The sequence below is a fragment of the Vanellus vanellus genome (assembly GCF_965231255.1).
Source record: "Vanellus vanellus genome assembly, chromosome: 2".
In the NCBI taxonomy this organism is placed as follows: domain Eukaryota; kingdom Metazoa; phylum Chordata; class Aves; order Charadriiformes; family Charadriidae; genus Vanellus; species Vanellus vanellus.
This window is the reverse complement of record NC_138906.1, coordinates 63,629,753-63,651,013: the sequence shown is the minus strand read 5'-3', so window position 1 is coordinate 63,651,013 and position 21,261 is coordinate 63,629,753. Positions and strand designations below refer to the sequence as shown.

Sequence of the window (21,261 nt, the reverse complement as noted above, 5' to 3'; positions counted from 1 at the left end):
AGTTGACCTTGAGGATCCAGAGACGGGTTGCAAGGGAGAGAGGCAGGAGGTTATTTGCCAACGAACCCAATGCTGCTGAGCATGCAAGCAGCTCTACACATCACCACACAGAAGTATAATCCATAGTGTTTGAGGGACTTCCCCCCCCCCCCAATAGTAAGCAGGCCCCACATGGGAAAATGCTTTGGTTGCAAGGGATTTGCAAAGGGATTTGTAAACTAGTTATAAGGTAGATTTTAAATGTTGGTTGAAGGAGATGAGTATAAACATCCTTTTATTGTACTTATGGGGCTAACAATTTAGGAAAGTGCTAGGAGCGTAAAACAGCATAGTTCAATCAATGTAATGGATTTATGTGAAGGAGTCTATAGAATTTTGTGGTAAATCAATTGTTACAGGCTTTGACAGGAATAGAGGGCAGATATACCAATGCAACTGTAATCTAAACAGCGCCTTTACAGGTACCCTTGTTCATCTTGCTGTTACTATTTCTCATATGTTCCCCCATGGCCCATTCTTCTTCCCTCCTCCGGAACCTGGAATATTCTGCTACATTTCTTTAGAAAACCAAACAGTGCAGATGCTTCCCAGTCATGTAACACCTTTCATTTGAAGATACTGAGAGCTCAGTTAGTATCTTGTGATTACTGTATTGCTATATTATTTACAGATCAGAAAGCTGAACAACCGCAAAGGACCGATCCCTCTTCTGGTGTAGGGCAATATGATTGTAAGTTGCTGCTAGTGTACCCCACTGGGAGACTGCAACGTCTATAAAGGAGTAGGGAAAGGAGGTGAGCTGGCATTTTCAGCTCAATTCTAATTGCAGCCTCACACGTAAACTCACCTTTTTTTCAAGACAATATTCTTCACTGCACATGATTACTCTATTTTTATTATTTTCTAGGTTGCTCAGTACCCCATGCAACCTTTCACGTCCCATTCTGACCCTTGTTCACAAAGTTGTGCTCAGCAGTGCACTCACCCATCAGAGCGAATCACTGCATCTCCTACTCAAACACCCACTTGACAGAGGAAGCCTTAAGTGTTCTGTGTTTATTTGCTTCTCGTTGTGACAATATACACCCTGATTTCATCTAAAAATAACGTAAGATTTGTCAGGCAGCCTAGCTCTGAGCATCACAGGTTTTAAGTTAGACCTTAAAGCTTTGTGAAATCCAGCAGTTTCAAGATAACATCTTTAAAACAAAATAAAGCTGAAAGAACAACATACAACCTAAATTATTGGGAAAATAACATTGAAGAATGACCATCCTTCTCTGTCCTCTCTCCTACTCCCTTTTCTGCCTTAAAACCTATCTTGGTTTGCTGGCAGTAAGCGTAATCCAGCTGAATTTAGGCCTGCATGGGCTTGATCGTATATCTAGCATCCAAAACTGTTGTCTGTCAAGTGCATGAAACCAAGAATCGCTAATTTTCTGCTAGAGATACATCTCAAACTCAAACTATACAAACAAGCTTAAAAGGCCAATGTTGTCATGTTTAGCCATGCACTGATTATTTAGCCACCCGAAGCCTTAAAATATGGTACTAATTGCTGAGACAGAATTGCAAAAGCAGTTTTATCCTATCCTTCTGCTGCAGTGGAAGGAGGGAAAAATCAGCCAGATTACTGTGGACAGGGCTGTCCCGATCTGAAACCCAGATCGCTTTTATAGCGAAACTACAATGCTACACGTGCAGAGTCAGCAGATGACAGTAAGATTTCTCACCTGGAAAGCACTTAGAGAAAGTTGCATCTTCTCATAATAAATATTAATTAAAAAAAAAAACCTCAAACAACCCAAAGCATTATTTTCTAAAGTACCAAGTGCTTTTCCATCTCAAAGTGTACTGGTCTTTCCCATTCGGTGCAGAGAAAATAGTGCTGCAGTTGGCTTCCTCTGGGAGGAAACAATAAAAAGTAAATAACCCACCAGGGTCCAGCTGATGGGCTTCTGGACAAATGCATGCCTGCCTGATTGGAAGTAGGTCCCAGCAATACACTCTGTGCAACCTTCTGATCCCAGCTCATGTATAAAAGCTAAAAGCTCCATCTTCCCTATGATGTGGCACATTTATTAATTAGACATAAATATGAGGTTTTTGATACAGAGTTGTTGACAGGAAAGAACTGATGTCAGCTGGTATCAACTTCCTACAGTGTTACGCCTCCCTCATCTGAAGCAGCTCTCCCATTGAGTCGTAACTGTTAAACAGGATTCCTCCTCAAAAAGGTTTTCTTCAAATATTTGTTTGGGACAAACTTACAAAGGTATAGAGCACCTGCAAAACCTCCAGAGATTTCCAAAGCGGTTTTGGACCTCAGGCTTGTGGAACCTTCCTTCCCTTTGAAACAAATCATAGGGGGAAAAAGAAAAAGAAAAAAAAAAAAAAAGCAACTGTCGGTACACTGTGGACCTTATAATTAGCTTAACCAGTAAATTTCTGCTTCCCCCGAGGTGCATCATAATGTGTATTTAATGAAATCCTCCTTTTCCCTATATCCCTAGCTGTTTTATATACTATAAATTATGGATCAGCTTCTGTTTATATATGCAATCTTTTAGCTGTAAAATGAAGGCCACTAATACAGCACTTAGCACACACCAGGATGCCTGCACTCCATCGATGTTTAAATGGGATACAACATGCCAACAGGTCGTTTGCTTTCGCTGGGAGTGATGTATGGGGGGAGAAATGGACCGAGAGAGCAGAGAAGCATCCGCCCATTGCTCTAACCTCCTCCTACCCCAACATTGTACAGCCTTTGCTTATTGGTAATGAGAAACAGATGGTGCCATCCATCTCTTTTTATGAGATGGGGAAATAAAATATTCAGCCTTGTACCACTATTTTTAGCATGGGCAAGAGATCTCAAAAAAAATCTAAGAGAAAAAAAAGAGAATATCTATAGCTACAACTGCTCCATAGTACTGCAGTTAAACAATCAATAATATATTTCAGGGAGATACCGCACATGTGTGTGTGCTCCGTAATATGAAGATCAATAGATTTTTGCTCCAATCAAGCAGGTCTCATGCAGTTGGTCTCTTGGCACTGTGCTCTCCCCAGCTTATGCAGCTCAAGTTCTCTGCAAACATCTTTTATTTCATTCTACAAAGAGGCACGAGCAGGCAGGTCATGCAGCACTTCCAGAGCCCACTGGAAGTTTCTGACTGATACAGATGAGCTACACACAAATAGCTGCGATGAAAAAGAAAAATTGCTTGGCAGATATAACCACACAGTTATATGTGAAATTATTACAGCTCCCCCTCACACTGGAAGCAAGTGACTTTGCTAATAAAATGCAATGCAGTAATAAACACGTGTTTCTAAAGGCCAGTGTTACTAGCTTTATTGTGGTAGCAAAACCGCTTTTATTAGCTTCTACACAGAAGACATATAAAATTACTTGCTCTAAGATAAATTTCCAGTTTTAAATTATGAAATCCTAACTGCCTTAATATTTACTGTCCTTACCTTCCTTTCCTCTCCACGTCTGTCGTCAGTTAATCACATTTCTTCTTCCCTTTTATTTAACCTATCCTGCTTCTGCTCACTTCAAGTACTAATTTGTTTGCCAGGTAACAAAGAAAGCCTCAAACAGAGGAAGCTTTACTTAAATAATTTACCTGGGAAACAGGTTCCCATATATAACTCTAACCCAGTAAGAGTCAATTTTATAGCTTTGATAGAAAGAATTGCACACTTTTTTTTTTTTTTTTTGGCTTCCCTTGGGGTTGTTGTGGCCACATAGTCTGTCTACAAAACCCTTGGTTACACTACAAACGTCTTAATAAATCTGTTGCAAGAGACCCCTTGTTAGCTGTGGCATGTACTAGTAAGAAAGGGTTTTTATTGTTACAGGCAGATTTCTACTCAAACTAAGCCAACACAGCTCAATGGTAGGATGTGTACACAAATCAAGAGTTTGGGGTTTTTTTGGTCAACATAATGTCATCAGTTAGGAAAGACGAAAACTTCACTTATTGCAGTGGAGCCCACAAAGATTTGCTGTTACAAGCTTGGACTCAAGAGTTCCAAAGTCCACCTGGGAGGGAGTAAGGAGCTGTGTCTGGAAAGGGCATGTGGCCATAGGCCCTCTCTGCCAGATTCTGTAGAAGCGAGGTTTTGTTTTGGAAATTAAAAAAATATGGCAATCCTTCTGGCAGAAAAGGTAACTTTCTCAAATGATATACAGAGGAGAAACTGATGCAGTTTAGTCCTCCAAATCTGCTGATAGACGCATGCTTACCATTCGTAGCTGAATGGAAGCAAAGTTGAACGGAAAGCTCAGGAAAAGGAAATTGGGTTGTTCCACCATTGCTGATGAGAATCATGCAGGCTGTAACTGCCCTACTTTTGCTCTGCACAAATTGCTTTTCCAGTACGCTTTCCAGTAGATCGCTTGTTAGAGCTTCTAGGACTTTATTTCTGCTCGCCTAATAGGCTAACATAACTACAACTATATTAGCTATGGGAGCAACTGGAGTTACGCTACCTTTCCAAGGGTGTCTGGTTATACTAAGAAAATTCTCCTCTATTCAAAGCAAAACAAAAATAAACTTGTGTACTTCAAGGGACAAAAGAAAACAGTGAAACAACCCTAGCAAAGCAAAAAGCAGAAACTGAATTTATGGGAGGGGTGAGAGAATCCAGACTAGATGGCCAAATTCATTCCTGTTCCTTAACACACTGTGGGAAGAGGGAAGACAATTGGACCAAATGGTGACAAATGTGGTGAAAGACGCTGTAAAGAGGTAGGAAGTCCTTATAAAGAACTGTACACGTCTGTATCTCTAGCACTGACCGATGGCTGCAGAAGTTTTGAAGCTGTTCATTGTGGCTTTTCTCACCTTAGCGGGACATTTCTACTATTTCTCAAACCAATGAGTCTCCCTCTGGAGAAAATTTGGGACTCAAACTTGTTACGTCAGAACAGAATTTCAAAATGCGTTGAGTTCAAGCTTAACTCTCCAAACGCAGAACAACAACAGGCTTCTGCTGCGAGAACTGAGGATTTGAACAGCATGTTTCCCCTAGGTCCTGTCCTTAAACTCCAGAAAGAAAACTCAGTTGTCAGACACAAAATTAACTCTCCCTCACCTGGCTCTTCTGTTCCACAAGCAAGTTGCTTAGGAACTATAGAGCAAAGCGCTTAAACACGCTGACTTGTGATCACCTGGCTAACAGCAGCAGCTTAAAGGCATTACTCCTTCATTTTGGAAATAGGCGGGGAATGAGAATGTCAGTCTGTATCTCAGCAATTTCGGCCCACAGTCTTATATTCTGGCATAAAGCTATTTTCACTGGCCATGTATGCCAGCAAATTTAGCTGGAAACTAAGGCACAGCACACGTTCAATTCTGGCAGTTCTGCTGAGTGGGGGAGAGGTGGTTACTGGCCCAGTAGCAGGACACTTGGGAGCAGCAGCTTAAACCACTGTATCAAAATGCGCTGGAACTCATCTGTCACTGTCCTCCCTCACGGATTGTGAAACAGCCTATCCAAGCCTACAGCTTATTTTCACTTGTTTTCACTTGCTGCTCTTCTTAAAATGTTACTAATGCGGCTTGTCAGATTTTCTTCAGCTTTACAGCAGGAGCTAAAGGCATTGTGCCGAGAAATAAGTGAAAGAAGGAGGAAATACTCTTTAGTGTAAGACATAAATGGTGCTCTACAGTTGACTTTACTTTTTTGTTGTTGGCGGTGGCTGTTTTAAGATGGCTCAGGAGAAAAAAAACCAAACCATTACAGAAAACTAACGTACAAAAGAAAATAAAACATTCAGCAAAAATCCAAATAAAAGCTAAGTGAGTATAAAAAACGTTTTAAGGAATAAACACTGAGGTATTGAGTCCTGTTAGTGTTCAAATCAAGCAGCGAGATTGCTCATATCGCAAACCTCCCCAACACGCTCACCAACACCACAGAGTGTCTGTGCTGTACTTCCATGGCCCATGATGCACTAGGAAAGCATGTAACTGAGCCACAGTTTGTCCGGAAACAGGTTTAATGCTTGTTGTCTGCAAGTCTCCACGTACCATTCCAGGCAGTAGGTACACTTCTCTGTGTTTTCGATCTTCCAGTTTTGTGCAGCCCCAAACATCAGTAGCTGTGCTCAGCCACTCACCCATAACGTGTAGGACCCCCTGCGGCTCCCTGGGAAAGTCAGCATACTCTGGTCTGAGACCGCGACAGACGCCAGGCCGCTGCTCCTGGATGGCGGCCATTCAAAGTCAGCCTCGGCCTGCTCAGTTTTGCTTTTCTGCTTCTTTATAATCTGTAAGGTAGAGGGACACAGGGTGGGAGTAGGAGGGAAAAAAAAAACAACAAAACAACAGTGCTTGGAAAATGCTGTCTGAGCTGCATGGAGAAAAAGTACATTAACCCTGTCTGAAGGCAAAGTGGCTAGGAAGAACATCTGAGTTTCCCTTTGCTTTTGCCCCAGTTCATGCAAGGATGATTCTGACAACCCGCATGCATTTCTTCTCATCGTGCAATTCCATAAGCATCGATAAAATAAATCATAATCAATGCCTGTAGGAACATCAGAGGTGAATTAAATAACCACAGAAACCTGTTCCTACAGTAACACTTTAGCAGCATCTATCAAGTATTTTCTCAGACAAGAATGTTTGCAAAGAAACATAAAATTCTAGTTATGAGGAGAATTTCAAAGGCTCCCATGGCATATAGACACATTTCTGCTGAAAACAAAGAGGTGTTAGGTGTCTAGGCACTATTTTTGGTTTTGAAAATCTACACCGTCTTAAGAGAGAGAGAAGATCATATAGACTACCTGTCTCCCTACACTGAGAGATTATATCCCTGCTACATTTCATTTCCACAACTTTTCTGACTCCAGTTTAAAATATCTACAGAATATTATTTTATGGAATAAAAGATCTTGTTAGCAGCTTTTGATAAAAGCGGTCGCTTGGCTGAGATAGGCTCTGGACTATCAAAGACTTGATAAGCAGAATTAATCTTCTAACATCCCTATTAAAAAAAGAAGGTGGATTATTTTCCATCGAGCTTCTGGTCTTCTGGCTTTTCTTGATAGCCTTATAAACATCATGTTCCTCTACTGGTGTGTGATCTGTACGTTGTTATATGCCGCATCCCATGCACAGATGTGGCAATTATCTTAGTTCACATGGAGGGAGACTAACTTAGCAGAGTGGTTACTTTACTGATCACGGGAGCTCAGCAACGCTCAGTTCAGCTCGTCTTGCCTTGCTGCAGACTGTCCAGATAAACTCAACGTGTATTTGTTCCCACTAGCCCTCCGTTTCAGTGCTGCGTCGGTGCCAACTGTGAGCTTTGCAGGGAGAGGAACGAGCTTTCCAGAAAAAGCGACATAAATCAGACACACATTGGGTTCTGTGAGTTTTTGGGTGTCTCTCTCACAGCATCATTAACAGAATTCTATTTTAATGATCGATGTGTTCTGTGTATGTGTTGCAGTTGTAGCGTTCAGTAGAGTTGGTATGGTCAAGAGTCACACTTCTTTACATTGGAAAACTTTGTGCCTTTTGGGAACTGAAGCACAGATGTAAAATTCCACCAAGATGGCGCCTCCTCTTCCAAGCAAGGATATCACAGACCTGAGGAAGTGGTACCTCTCAGCTCCGAGGGTGTAGGCCATCAGTTTAGGCACTGGATTAAGCTTATTTATAAATTGATCTCTCTGTCAGATGTAGCTGATTAAGCCTATACTGTGATAGCTGAAGTTGCAACTTGTCATTTACTTTCTTCATTGGTGTCATCCTTTTTTCTGTTAGCAAAGTCAAAGCTCACCAGACTGAAAGATCATGTTTTGGCTATTAAACAAGCTAAGAAAGAAATGCATGCCATACCTTCTGCACGATGGTTGTTGCCAGCTCTTCTATGAGGTCCTCCTTGTGTTCCTGCAAGTAACAAGCCTCGTTCTGCTTGTCCTGCATAAAAATGGATATCTGTAGTTTCCAAAATCACATAAAACCAGCCTTTCCACAGAAATGGTATTGATCAGGAAATGGGGAATATGCCCTATTGGCACCGTGGGAAGAAATTACAGGTACTTACATTGCATGTCACCTTCTGAAATGCAACATGCATCTTGGATACAAGTTCATAAAACCCACACTCAACTCTTTAGGTATTGCATGAGATAGTCACTACTACTTCTTTATGTTTTTTTTCTGTATCTACTTGGTTTTGTACCACTACCCAAATTAAAAGAAACATAAATGTTCTATTTAAATTAATACATTTTGTTTGAAAGTGTTACCAGGCTGTCACTGTAGGTCTCTGCCTTAGAAATAGCTTCTTCTACTGCTTCTTCTGCAACTCGTAAGGCCACAGCAAGGGTATCCATCATGCTGTGTCCTAGGTGAAGAATAAGAAAAACGACCATGTTCTTTATATATGTAAATTTTGCACAATGAGCTCCAAAATTCAGACTCATATTCTGGACATATATTCAAATCTTAGATTATTCATGACCACGTTAATTTCCTTAATCCATAATTATGCACAGTAAAATAAACACCTTAAGACAAAGAAATTTGTCTCAATCTCTATGTTACTTCTTAAATGTAAATATTAAATAAAATAAACCACAATATTTTTATGTTGCTTATTTTAGAATCGAGCAAAATAGGAGGAAATCATAAGAAAATTTATAAACTTCCGATAAACACCAACAGAATATAAGAAAGAGAATGAAAAGAATATATGAGCATGGGAAAGGGAACGGGAGAGAAGTTAACAAAAACTGAACATTAAGAAAATCACACTAGAATAAGTGTGTAATAGCTGTAATACTGACACAAGATATCCCAGAATGGTACAGAAAGTATTTTTAGTATTTTGCTAAATGTTTCAGCTAAAAGATAACTGGATCTGTGAACAAGACTTACCAGCACTCTAGGCTATTTGTCCAGTAATTCAAAGTGTAAAGACCGTGTTTTAATCAAAAGAGTTTTTAGCAGCATACCTTCTGTTTGTCGGTAGAACGTAGAGTCACTGCCACAAACGCTTCCTTCATTTTCAAAGCTTCCCTCAAAAAAACCTCCTTCTGCTCAAAAAAGACAGTACCACACATTAGTAGAAGAGCAGAGGAATTATTAGATTAGAATACTCACTCAAGATATGGTGGCACCACACACAAAGAGGAATAACCAGAAAGTTCCTCCTACCTTTTGTATAAACCATGATTGCAGCAGCTTTTGTGCAAAACATGACTGCTTTTATACAAAAGACCTCTCATTCATTTTGGATGGAGAAAACTATTTGTACAGTAAAAGAAAGAGAGAGGAAGAAGCCACTAGGTATAAAAGTTACATGGTAGAAGTTAAGTACAAGGAATTTGCCTTTAATATGACATTTGGAGTTGAAATAGATTCTACATTTTAAAGGGCAATTCTGTATAAATAAGCCAAAACCCAGAAACGTATACTAGTATTTATCTTTCAAGGGAACAAAGGGTTTACCTAACAGTCACACGGAGAGCAGAAGAAAGTTAGCAATGACATTTAGACTCAAAGGCCTTCCTCAGAAAGGTCTCACCGAGAGTGCAGATGCCACTGCAACTCATCATTGCATTGTTCACACTTCCATTCGAGGACAAAATGAGTGAGACTACAGCTTAAATAAAGGCAACACATCATATCAAAGTTCTGAAGAATCCATCCCCACAGTTTTTAATTCCATTGTCCCACTTCTGCCCTCACAGACATGGATTTTCATGTCTTCATACATATTTGCTCTCAACTGTTAAGGAAACTTCTCTAGAAAAACAAATTTGATACAGAGAAAGCAAAAAGACTAATAAATCAGAACTTAATGTATAGCTCACTTGTCCCTAGAAGCTTTTATGCCAATATTCATAAGAAACACCTAAAATTTCCACTCAGGACTAGAGAGTCCACTTACCATCCCATATAATTTCAGAAAAAGACAAAGCAAAGACTATAGAACACTTAAAGTATCTGTACAAATTTCAAAAGAATTGCATTAGGAAAGTATCTGGCCCAAGAAATCCAATGAAATTTCAAACCTTCATCTCACAGTGTGTTGAGTAATTTGCTAAAGTTACCAGTATGACACCAAACGCCACTTCTAACCCATTTTATATCTCCAATTACTCTTCTTATGGGGTGATGTGTTGTAACACCACAGTTAAGGGAGAATTGTGTCTCTTCATTTAAAAGGTTGATGCCAATACTTAATCTGCATCTTTTAACCATTTACAAACATCAATAAAAAAATAAGATGTGGCCAGTTTCAGATCCTTGAGCGTGCAAAACTCTAAGTGAGAACAATCTAAGTTTTGGTCAACTTGGATACTGAATGTATCCCGTGTTAACCAAATTCTGCTTCAAACACCATGGAAATATGCTCCAAGGCCAAATGTGGAATGCAAAATTATTTTCTCATTCATTGACTTCTCAGAACTGTGATAAATTTTGGAACACGGTCTAGAACACAAACTGCAATTTAATTTATACACTGAAGATAATGGTTCTTCTGTATCAGTGGCATAATTAAGATTAAACATTCTTTGAATTCATAAACAGCTCTCTAGTCACTTCACCTCTTTTTTCTCCCTCCACTGAAGTGTTTCTTTAAAAAAAATGCCTTAATTTTTTTTTAATAATCTCAGAATCTCCATTGTTTCAGCTTGTGTGTTAAAGTAGATAAGTTAATAAGAAATCAACACAGCTGTTCTTACCTATTGCATCAGGACAAACTCCACTCTCCAGTCTATGCTTCTTGTATAAGTTCTTCAGGACTTTGGCACTTCCAAAACACTTAAAGCGGCTTTTGACATTATTATAGTACCAATCCAGAGACTGGGTCCTTAGGAGCCTAAACCAGAAAATAACCAACATATTTGGAATCAGTCTACGACAAATAAACCTAAACAGTTTACCATGCTTTTATGTAAACCGGGATCTTTTAGGTTTCAGAGCATAAATGTTGATTTCTGAACACTTTTTTACTCTTTGTACTTCGGAAGTGTCCGGTATACTGAGGAAAAAAAAAAAAAAAGGTAACTCATGAGCAAACATCTGCTTCGCATTACTCAAGGTTTTATTTGGCTTTGCTACTATCAGAAGAGGTGCTTTCTCCTTTTACATTATAATGCCAACACAACAGCCTTTTGAAAAACATAAACAAGCTCTGGAACAGCACAGGAAGGTTTTAAAAATAGCCTTTATTTACACAGATCTACAGATAATGTAAGAACATTAGGCCATTAATGAACCACAAAAAAAAAAAATAATTCATGAAAATGTATCACTGCTTTTATTTGGGGAAAGCAATAGAGTATGTGAAGACTAATTAGAGGACCTCAAAGCAGAATGAGCAAAGAACAGTAGGCAGACAAAATTTTTTTGGGGGGGAAGGACTCACAACCAAAGTTTGGTTTCTTACTTTCAACAGTAAGTATCACTGATGTCAATAACTCATCCTAATGGATTCATCCCCAGAGCTCTATAAAGCTTCAATAAAGCCATGAGATACTGTCAAGTACTTTATTCTTTTCCACATGGCAAAGGGCTCTTGTTCCACCTGTTACTTCATTAGAAGGTAGAAAGAACCTGCACTGTATCCTCAGGCATCACAACCACAGGTTACTGCAGGTACCCACAGCGGACCCAAACGTTTCCCACTGACGGTGTCACTGGAGAGGGGGATCCGAGGGTTCCACCTATAAATTAAAGCTGACTTTCCCAAAAGCCTCCAGGAAGGAGAAATAAGTCTGAGACAGTGAACATGAACTAATTCTGTGTGTTTGCTTCCTCATTTGAGCCCATTTGTTCCTCTGCATACTGCCATAATAGTTTATTTTTAATTAATTTATTGCACTTACACTGCAAGAAACAATATATTTCTATAGGACGTGAAAACATTTCCTATAAAAGACTATTTTTTATATGCTACAAAGTTATTTTCCCTCTGTAAAAATTATAAAAATCAGGGTCTTGGAACTAGAAGCCCTATGGAGCTTGTTACATAATTATGCGAAGAGATGATTCTTAACACCAAGATTTGAGAAAAGCAAAGGCTAAGGTTAGTGTGCGGTGTCAACATATGAACCCCTACAGAAATGATGTTAGTATCAGGAATTCTGCACTCTCAGCACTTCCAGATTTGAAGACATTCATATGATTTAACTTTGTTTTTTAAACGTGGGGTTATGGATGAGAAACAAAATAAAACAAAAGCCCCACTGTAACCTTTAGATTCTCCTTCAGGGACTCTGGACTTTTCTTTATAAAGTGCAAAGCAAGCCACAGTCCGCAATTTTTGTTAAACACGCACCATTTCATAAGCAAATAAAATCTCACCTATTGAGAGACTACCAATGTGCTTCTTACTCGCCACTGAACCCCAGGAGATACTCGAGAACAAACAAATGTGCTGAGCCTGGGGTTGCCTCCAGTATGGCTCCGGATTTTTTGAGTTTCAGTATACTGCTAAAAAGGAATATCCACTTCACATAAAACAGAACATCATGATATAGTCCACTTCTCTGTCACCACTGCAAAGTATTTAGTAGCAAACACCAGCAGTGGGAAATTAAAAATAAAAATCAATGAAGCCTACCGTATTCAAACTGTGAACTCTTAAAGTTACATTAGTTGCTCTACTGAAAACAACTGAAGAAAAAGCACAAAGAGGAACAGAAGCATATTTTTTCTCTTTTCTCTATGCTGTGTCAGCAGTTAGATGCAAGACAGATGTTTACAGATAATGTAAGAATATTAGCCCTTTATTATCTATTCGCACAATAATATCCCAAGCCTAACTATGGTTCCCAGGAGGCTGATTAGTTCCAATATTCACCATTCTACCAATATCACTAACATGTGACAAGGGTAAAAATCCTTTTTTTCTGGAAAATGTCCTTACACACGGAGCACAGATGACTGACATCTGATGAAGCCCAAATGGCTGGTGATAGAGCAAGGGGGAGCACATGTAGGTCTGTGAAGTACAGGATTTCTGAATTCCTATGATGCTGCCACCAAGAGATCTGTTATGGTGCCTCTCCAAGTCCTGACCCGCTGACCAGGGCTTGGCTGCTGGCACAGTGATGAATCTGTGAATGGAGGCAAATTTCTCTCCCAAATCTGCAATTCTTTGGCATTTTGAGAACATGCCTTCTTTGTGGGCAGGAACCATTCGCTCTCATGGAAACTGCGTCAGAAAGGAACAAACGCTGCGTCTTCTGCTAGCTGTATTCACTTTTGTCCGCTGAGTTTCTACAGGTGCTGGGAGTGTAAGATTTCAGTCAATAGCATGGAGTCACATCATTAGGATGGATAAAACTAAGTCTGTACGACTGGGCTGGATGTGGCTTAGCAGGAGGTACTTGCCAGGAACAATGCTCTTCCACCCAGGGAACACAGTGCTCTCCACACTGTTCACAAAATGGTCTTCTGGGACTGTCACTGTTGGTGGACTCACAGCACTGAGTCCTCAGATACATTGCTTTACGGCTTTTGAGATCCCTGTCAACTACCTTAGTGCATTTATCAAGCAACCTCAACTCCACTCGCTCAGAACGCTAAACTTGGCATCTTCTTGGAAGCCAAGTAGACCCCATGACTGGGTGACAAGGTACCAAAAGCAGAAAGTCACCTATCCCATTGTACAAGCTGTATGAGTTAAGATGATCAGTTGTGAATGCTGACCTGGCAACTTGGGAAAAACGAGAGACGGGACCCATCACAAGCCCTCTTCCCCATCTTTTTCCCCCACGTTACCATGTTTTTCTGGGTCTGATCAATACTGTTTCTGTAAAAACAGGAAGCTAACAGCACTGATTTTTTTAATGAGGTGAAACACTGCTTTGCAACTAACATACTTTTAGGGACAGGCTTTCTATTTGTAATGATAACATTTTCCGTATGTGAGCTTTGGAAGAGTCAAAAGAATAGGAGATTATACATTTCAAAGCAACAATGAAAGCAGAGATGCTCGCCTCTCTGTACTCGCTAATCTGGTGTAAACACACAGATCAGGATTTTTCTTTTTTTTTTTTTTTTTAATTTCCTCATTGCTGCAGGATTAACATTTTGTGAGTAATCTAATAATCTCATGCTTCTCTCCTATGTGTTGGAGAGCTACCAACAACTCCAAATCTATGCCTCTGTCCTGCATGCGTTTTATAGCAGATTACAATGCCTCCTCTAAAGCTTTTCAGCTTCTTAACTTTCAAATAAGTCACAATGTCCCTGCTGATTCCTCCTGGGGAGAAAGGATTTGGAGAATAGAGTAGTTCTCTTATAGATACCAAAATAATGGACCCACTCAAAAGAGAAATAAGAGCATTTTATACTTATTTCAAAATCCTTTAATGTTGACCTGTATTTTAAAGCTGTATTCTCTAAAAGCAGTCCATGAGTGCAGAATAAAGAAAGACTATAACAGCGCTAGCATTAAATTGTTAAAATGAAACACTTTCCTTATTACCTCTAAAAGAAAGTGTGCAAGTTTTCTCCGTGAAAAAAAAGTTCATACTTAAAGGATATTAGCTGTATGCATTTTAAAGATGCAGGAATGGTTGAAGCCATTCCTCTCTCTTTCTGTGCCAGAAAGACTGCTACGTCTTTATTGCTACATAGCCTTAAATGCTAAGGACATTATTAATGTTATATAATATTGCCATGGAGTTGAGTTGCATTTTGATGTGCTTTTGACAGAGAGGAATACTGTAATTTTAAAAATTCTGCCTTACCAGAAAGTGTGAAAGGTAGGTAGACGCTTCTGGTTTAATAACATTAAAACTTGAACGAGTATTATAAATACCCTGTCCTTTTTTTTTAGTGCGGTAATGTGTTTGCCTTAAACAAGTAGCACCGTAAGCGCAACAGATAAGCTCATTGAAATCTTTACAAGCAGTTTTCAGTACATTTCTCACCTGCAGCACCCAAATACTCAATTTTTAGCCTTCTCCTGAGAAAAACAGAAAGTACACCAGCTGTGCTGGGGAGTGGGGACACGAACCAACTCACTCACTGTTAGTGATGATCACAAGAAGATCATGTGAAAGACGCCACTCATGCATGATTACAAGTATTCACTACTCAATACAGAGGAGGTTGTTTAGTGACTGATTTACCACTTCAATTTTTTTTTCTTCTAAAAATTTGTGAGGTTTTACTTGGTCTAAAGGCAATCTAAAGCTTCTGCAATAAATTTTCTCTGAAAGGTAGTACCAACCTAATGTTCATGACCTCAGTCTTTGCTCATAACTCAAGTTAAACTACAAGCATTTTATAACAACAATATTTTTCCATGAACTCGGTGAGAAGTTTTCTCCCACAAGAAGAAATTGCAACCTACTGAAAGTAGACCGCAGCTCAGTAAGTCAGGAGGTGCTTCTGGAAACCTGAACTTACATTATTTAAATGTCAGAGTGAATATATAAGCACATGGAGTTTCCTTGCTGTTGACTTGCACTGGAAACTGAAGACTCCTTTTCAGCTTTCCAGTCCTATCTCACCACATCTTCCATAGCTTTGTGCCAACAGCAAGGTCAGCAATCTGTTCTATCCCCTCAATCTCACTCCAAAGTCAGAGCCACAAACTTCACCTGCACATCAACAACCGTTGTACAAATGGTTATGCAAAACAATTAGTATTTCTGAGCTGACCTCCATATATCTATTGTGAAATGTTAGACATGAGTTTCATGCCACCCTGCGAGAGCCTCTTACGTTCACTCAAGGTGGAGGTGCCCACTGGAGCTCCAGCTACCAGCTGAGCCTCTTGAGGCCGATCCCTCTCCCTTCATCCATAACCTTTGCCATTTTTCTTCTGGAATGATGGGAATCATGCTATAGGCTAAATGATACTATCTATCGCCTCCCTGTAGCTCCACGGATTTTGTTGATGGTCCACATCATGTTAAGATATTGGAAATCTGACTTTATGACCCTTAGGTATAAAATGACAGTGTAATAATCACAGAGTAATATCTTTAAATACAATTTTTATACTTCCTTTTGACAGGAAAAGGTGGTCCTTCAAATACTCATTTATTCTTTTTAAGTGTTAAACCCATTCCCACCCCACCCCCATGCTCCCTCCCATTAGTCCAGCATTACCACTGCATTTACTAGTAGCAGACTTAATGGGCTGGTTGCAATTTTCATTATAAACTCATTTTTTCAGGGTTTTATAACTCAGTTGTGAGATGTTCCTCACGGTTCTTACTTTGTAAAATAGGAAATAATAAAAAGGACCTACTAGCAGACCCACTAAAGTAATGCCCATCATAAAAAAGGTCTTCATTAAACAACTGCTTAATATTCTTGAATGGGCATCAACACCACTCAGCCCTGACATGCAGACATTCAGCAGCAATTATTCAGACAACTGATCATCAGCTAACAAACAATCAACCTCACTAGAAACCAAATAAAGCAGTTGTTGAAAATAACTTTTATCTGGGGGAGAAAAAAGAATAAAATAAAAAGCGTTAAAAATTTTTACCCTGTGCTTCTCCTGCTGTGCCCATGCCCTAGTGTAACATCCAACCCCAGGTCAATCGAGATCCGTGTTTGGCAGTTGCCTAAATTCACTCAAGGGAGCTGCTTTACAATTCTTGGACCTTTTTAATTTTGCGGATGTGACCATTTTTAAAATCAAGTAATGAAAATTTAAATAGCTAAACAAACCCACCTCTGAAATACCGGACTATCCACAGATCAGAACCACTGCTCTGTGGGAGACTCTAAAACGCAACGCAACCACATCAAACAGAAGAAATACTAGAAGTTTAAATTCACAGTGGAAGAGCAACATGAGTGTTTAGTTTTCACTCTTTCAAAACACTCCCAAGGTGCCTTGAACTGCCTGAAAGCTCAGCTGTGAGTGAAGAGATGGAGGGGTTGGGAGCCAGGGGAACACTGCCTGCTGAACTATGCCAGAGATGGGACACCGGTGGATAGGAGCTCTCCAAAGCCAACCTGCTTCACCATGATGCTGGGCCAGAGGCAGAGGCATGCTGCGGTTAAATATTTGTCTTCAACCGTGGTGTCCACCCAGAGGCAGGTGACCAGTGCTGTAGGACCAACATCCTTGAAGCCTTGCTGCTCCTGGGGAGCTGCATATCCATCATCCTCTGGCTGCACTGGCATCAGTTCTCTGGGAAACTCCAGCTAATCCAGATTATGCTGTCTCAGGCACACCGTCTGTCACAGGGGCCCTGACACGGGCTCTCTCCCCGTAGTGGCCTCACACAGAATACAAAGCTCAAGGCCCTTGTTTCCATTTTCCAGGCACCGAGTGGCCTCAGCCTGGAGCCCAGAGAAACAATTAAGATTTAGCCTGTCACTTCTTATTTACTCAGTTTTAGAGCAAAATTGCTTCAAACTCAGCATCCTGAAATACTCTTTTTCTGCCAATAGCAATATTTGGTTTTTCCCTTGGGCTGATGTTTTAGACCTTGTAATGTACTGTTCTTTATAAATTGTGGAATTAAAGTATTTCAGTTCCTTTCAGTTTCAGTGAAATCAAACATACTTCCAGCTTCAAGAATGCAACTTCACCTTCATTCCCTTCAGGATGAATCATTACTATAGCACACGAACATGGCACACATGAATATCCTGCCAATGCTCAGTTTGCTAAAAATCAGACTTCAGAAAAAAAGTAATAATTGAGAAAGTTCAGCCCCCTGAAGCCCTAAACAGGAACTTCTGTACATCAGCCTTTGGCCAAGCTCATGTCATTTCAAGATGGGACTTATATTTCGCTGATTGTTCTGCATCTATCCCTTGCCTGTGAAAGGCAATTGTTCACGCCTCAAGAACAGCAGCTCCTAAACATTTAGCCCCAAAGGCCACTGTCAGCTCTTTGTGACACTTCCTTCCCAAGCTTTAAGTTGAAATCCTATTTATTTTTCTCTAATGGCATTCTGCAGATCATCTGTCACTTAAGAAGTGCTGCTCCAGAAAATTTCTTCCTCCAATTATCCACAGCAGAGCGCTGCACCCGGATTACACTGCGACATGTGAAAGCACAGCACGCTGACCCGTGGAGATGTGTCATGGGAAAGGCTACAGCAGTGCACCATCGTCGTGGTTTGGGCTGGACTGGCCATTGAAACAAGCAGCAGATACTCTCCCCCACCTCTCTCTCCAAAAAGAGAAGGAAGAGAAAGACACTTATGAGTTTATAAAAAATTAAACTACTTCAATGAAAATAATAATACATGAATAAAATAATAATAAAAAAAGAAAATAATGAAATACGTACAATGTACATAAAAACCGTATCAAGCTCCCAGAATGACAATCGTGTCACCAGCAGGCAGAGGGAAAGTCCCAGACGGGACTCAGCGATGGATGGGACATGGATTCCAGATCTGGAATCAGGAACACACAGATAGGGATCAAAGGCAGATGAACAGACAGAGTCCTCCTCGGACGTTGGCCATTGAAGAAAGAGAGCTGACCCTTTGATCCCTCAGCTTTTATACTGAGCATGAGGCAGATGGGATGGAATACCCTGTTGGTCAGTTTTGGGTCACCTGTCCTGTCCGCTCCTCCCCGCAGGTGAGACCCCTCTACGCTTTTCTGCTTCCAACCCTCCAACGGGCCAAATAACAAAGTTATCTGGCCTGGGTTGTTACAGCAATAAGTATAAGCAAGAACCTCTCTGCATACCATTCCTTGGCATAAATTACAAATAATCAGGTCCTATCACTCTGAGCATGAACAGTGTCTCCACAATATGCTGTTAATTTCAGAGAGTTCAGTTAGAAGAGGCTCAGCTGCAAAGTAGAATTACTGAACAGAAAATCGGTTCTGTTTTACCTCAAACCAGGACACAACGGATGCTATGCTCAGCAGTCAGCAAAATCCAAGTAACAGCAGAGGAGAGACTGTCTCAAGTCAAAGCGTCTACCCCAAAATGAAAGCTGTCCAACCCAGTGAAAACACGGTCTGTCATTCCTACAAGTGGAAGAAAACAACTGTCCGTGTCCCTCACAGTGAAATGATTTTCCTGTGCCAGCAGAAATGAACCCGGCCCAGTAATCACACTGCAGTCTACAGTATGTTAATCATTCAGAGAGCTCACCCTACAGCATTGAACTATAAAAGGCGTTTCCTAAAAACATGCACACCTCCCAACCATTCACCGAGAAATTCACTGCCCCAGTTTTACTTTTAAATTCCAACATGGAGCAACATACAAGAAATAACAAACTAAGCTTAGCAACACAGAGGAAAAAAAGGAATTTATTTTTTTCACCCAGGAGACAGCTGTATGTGCAACCCTCAAATTTGCTGACTCTCTCTCCTTTACCTTTGAAATCAGCAGTCAAGACGTTGTGGGAGGAAGACAGAGTAGGTTTTATACAGAAAACCTAGATATACTTTCTGAAAGGAAGAAAGCTTAAAACTTGCTACAAGTTCACCCAATCCTGATTATTGAGGGAAGTACTAAAGTGTTGACCACCTGGGCCCTTTAAACCAAGCCTTGGTGACTTCCAAAGGGAGATGCCAAAGATTGCTCATGGCAGCATGTGCCAAAGCGCAGGAATCACTGGCTGCATTATGCAGCAGGCCATAACCTTCCCTTAAAACATTTTACTGGCTCATAAAAACAAGATCACGAGCCATACTAGTTCAAATAAAAGGTTCAACCAGCCTCTTACTCTGTCTCTGGCCATCAGTATATGTTAGGGAAGAGATGACAGGAAAGGTGCAAGTGTGGAGTGACCCTGCCTTTGACACACTCTGTGCTTGTCAAACACCAAGTCCCAAGCTGACATTACAACAGAGCACCTTCAAAGGACACTCTATGATGGACTCATCTTCCATAAATTTGGCTATCCCTAACCTAAATCTATGCATGCTTCTGGCCTCCTCAAAGCTCTGTGACAACAGAGTCCACAGCTACATACCACACAGACGCATTTGTGATCCACACTCGTGGTGGTAGCTTGATCATCTAATACACATTAAAATAAACTATGAGATTGCTGATCTTTAAACATATAATTTAATTATTGGAAAGTAATCAGTATGTAGGAAATCAGGAGTAAAACCATCTGCCTCTGACAGCCTTTTTGAAAACAAGAATGGAGAAGGTTCAGGAGTTCCTCTCTTAAGAAAATAACAGACTTTATTAATATTAAAAAAAACCCCAAACAACAAACTAGTTGCATTTTTGTAACCTGTATACTACCAAAGCACCATTCCTCGAAGATCACATCTAGACTGCAGATAAATGTTTACCTATATTTGCTGACAGACATTACACAGAACAATTGAACATTGGCCATCTGCAGGGACAAATAACTTGGTGGGTATGGATTGGGTTTGCTCAGTGGTATATTGTGATCTTCCAGAACTGACAAGTTCAGCCGAAGTCAGGCCCCTGACACAAGAGCTCCAGACCTCTTGTGAACACACCTGTAAACTCGGCGATGTACTGCTGATGGTTCCTGTAACCCAGTCAGAGCATTTACACCCTCAAGCTCTCCCTGACAAATGCCAGACCTGACATACCACCTTCGGTTCAGATTTACACCCTTTTGCCATTTATACCCACCCATGCTGCCATCTAACAATAGATTTTCACTTGGCCAGCAGTATGTGCATACTCCTCCATCGTCACATCCTTTCTTTTTGGCAGTCATCTACATACTTAACTTACTTTTCCTATGAAGCTATTTGGGTCTTCTCTGAACTTTACGGTCCTCCAGTTACATTTCCCCAGAATTAAAGAGGTTCCTTTGTCAGAGGCTTACAGCAACAAGACACCTCCCTTTTAAAATTTCTGCAAAGGATAAGATTTGAACAAACGATGGCTGAACGTAGGTCAGGTTCAGTAGTTTTTGCACATCGTCTCAATTAAACTTCTCATATGAAAGTGGTCAGGCTAAAAAAGTCTTCTGGCTTAACTCGGGCACAAAGCCATCATTCTGGTTTGTGAATGAAGGCTGTGAACGCAAGCTTGGTGAGGACCATTTTCAGGTCTGTTCCCCACAGAGGAGAGGTGTCCTGCAGCAGGTGAGGAAAACACCGAGACAATACCAGGTATAGTTGGAGTTATGGTTTGATGCTCCAGTAGGAAAACACAAACAAGAGTAGAACACGTCAGCATTTACCTGAGATGCTTTGCCCTGTATTTTCCGTGTGAGGTTGTATGTCAGGAACCCCTGGCTCACCAATGAGCGTGTTTGGCGTATGAGAATATTTGGCATATTAACCCGACTTGCTGCCCCCAGGAAGC

At 40.5% G+C, this 21,261-nt stretch overlaps 1 protein-coding gene across 1 annotated transcript in view; it reads right to left on the bottom strand.

The window, feature by feature from the left end:
* MYRIP (myosin VIIA and Rab interacting protein) overlaps positions 1 to 21,261 on the bottom strand; it is a gene marked incomplete at both ends in the record, with an annotated part of 220,956 nt that overhangs the window by 41,182 nt on the left and 158,513 nt on the right. The window contains 5 exons of the mRNA XM_082479170.1: positions 6,140 to 6,289; positions 7,869 to 7,949; positions 8,282 to 8,379; positions 8,990 to 9,070; positions 10,727 to 10,863. Of these exons, the coding sequence (XP_082335296.1) occupies positions 6,140 to 6,289; positions 7,869 to 7,949; positions 8,282 to 8,379; positions 8,990 to 9,070; positions 10,727 to 10,863 (547 nt within the window). The remainder of the gene's footprint in view (positions 1 to 6,139; positions 6,290 to 7,868; positions 7,950 to 8,281; positions 8,380 to 8,989; positions 9,071 to 10,726; positions 10,864 to 21,261) is intronic.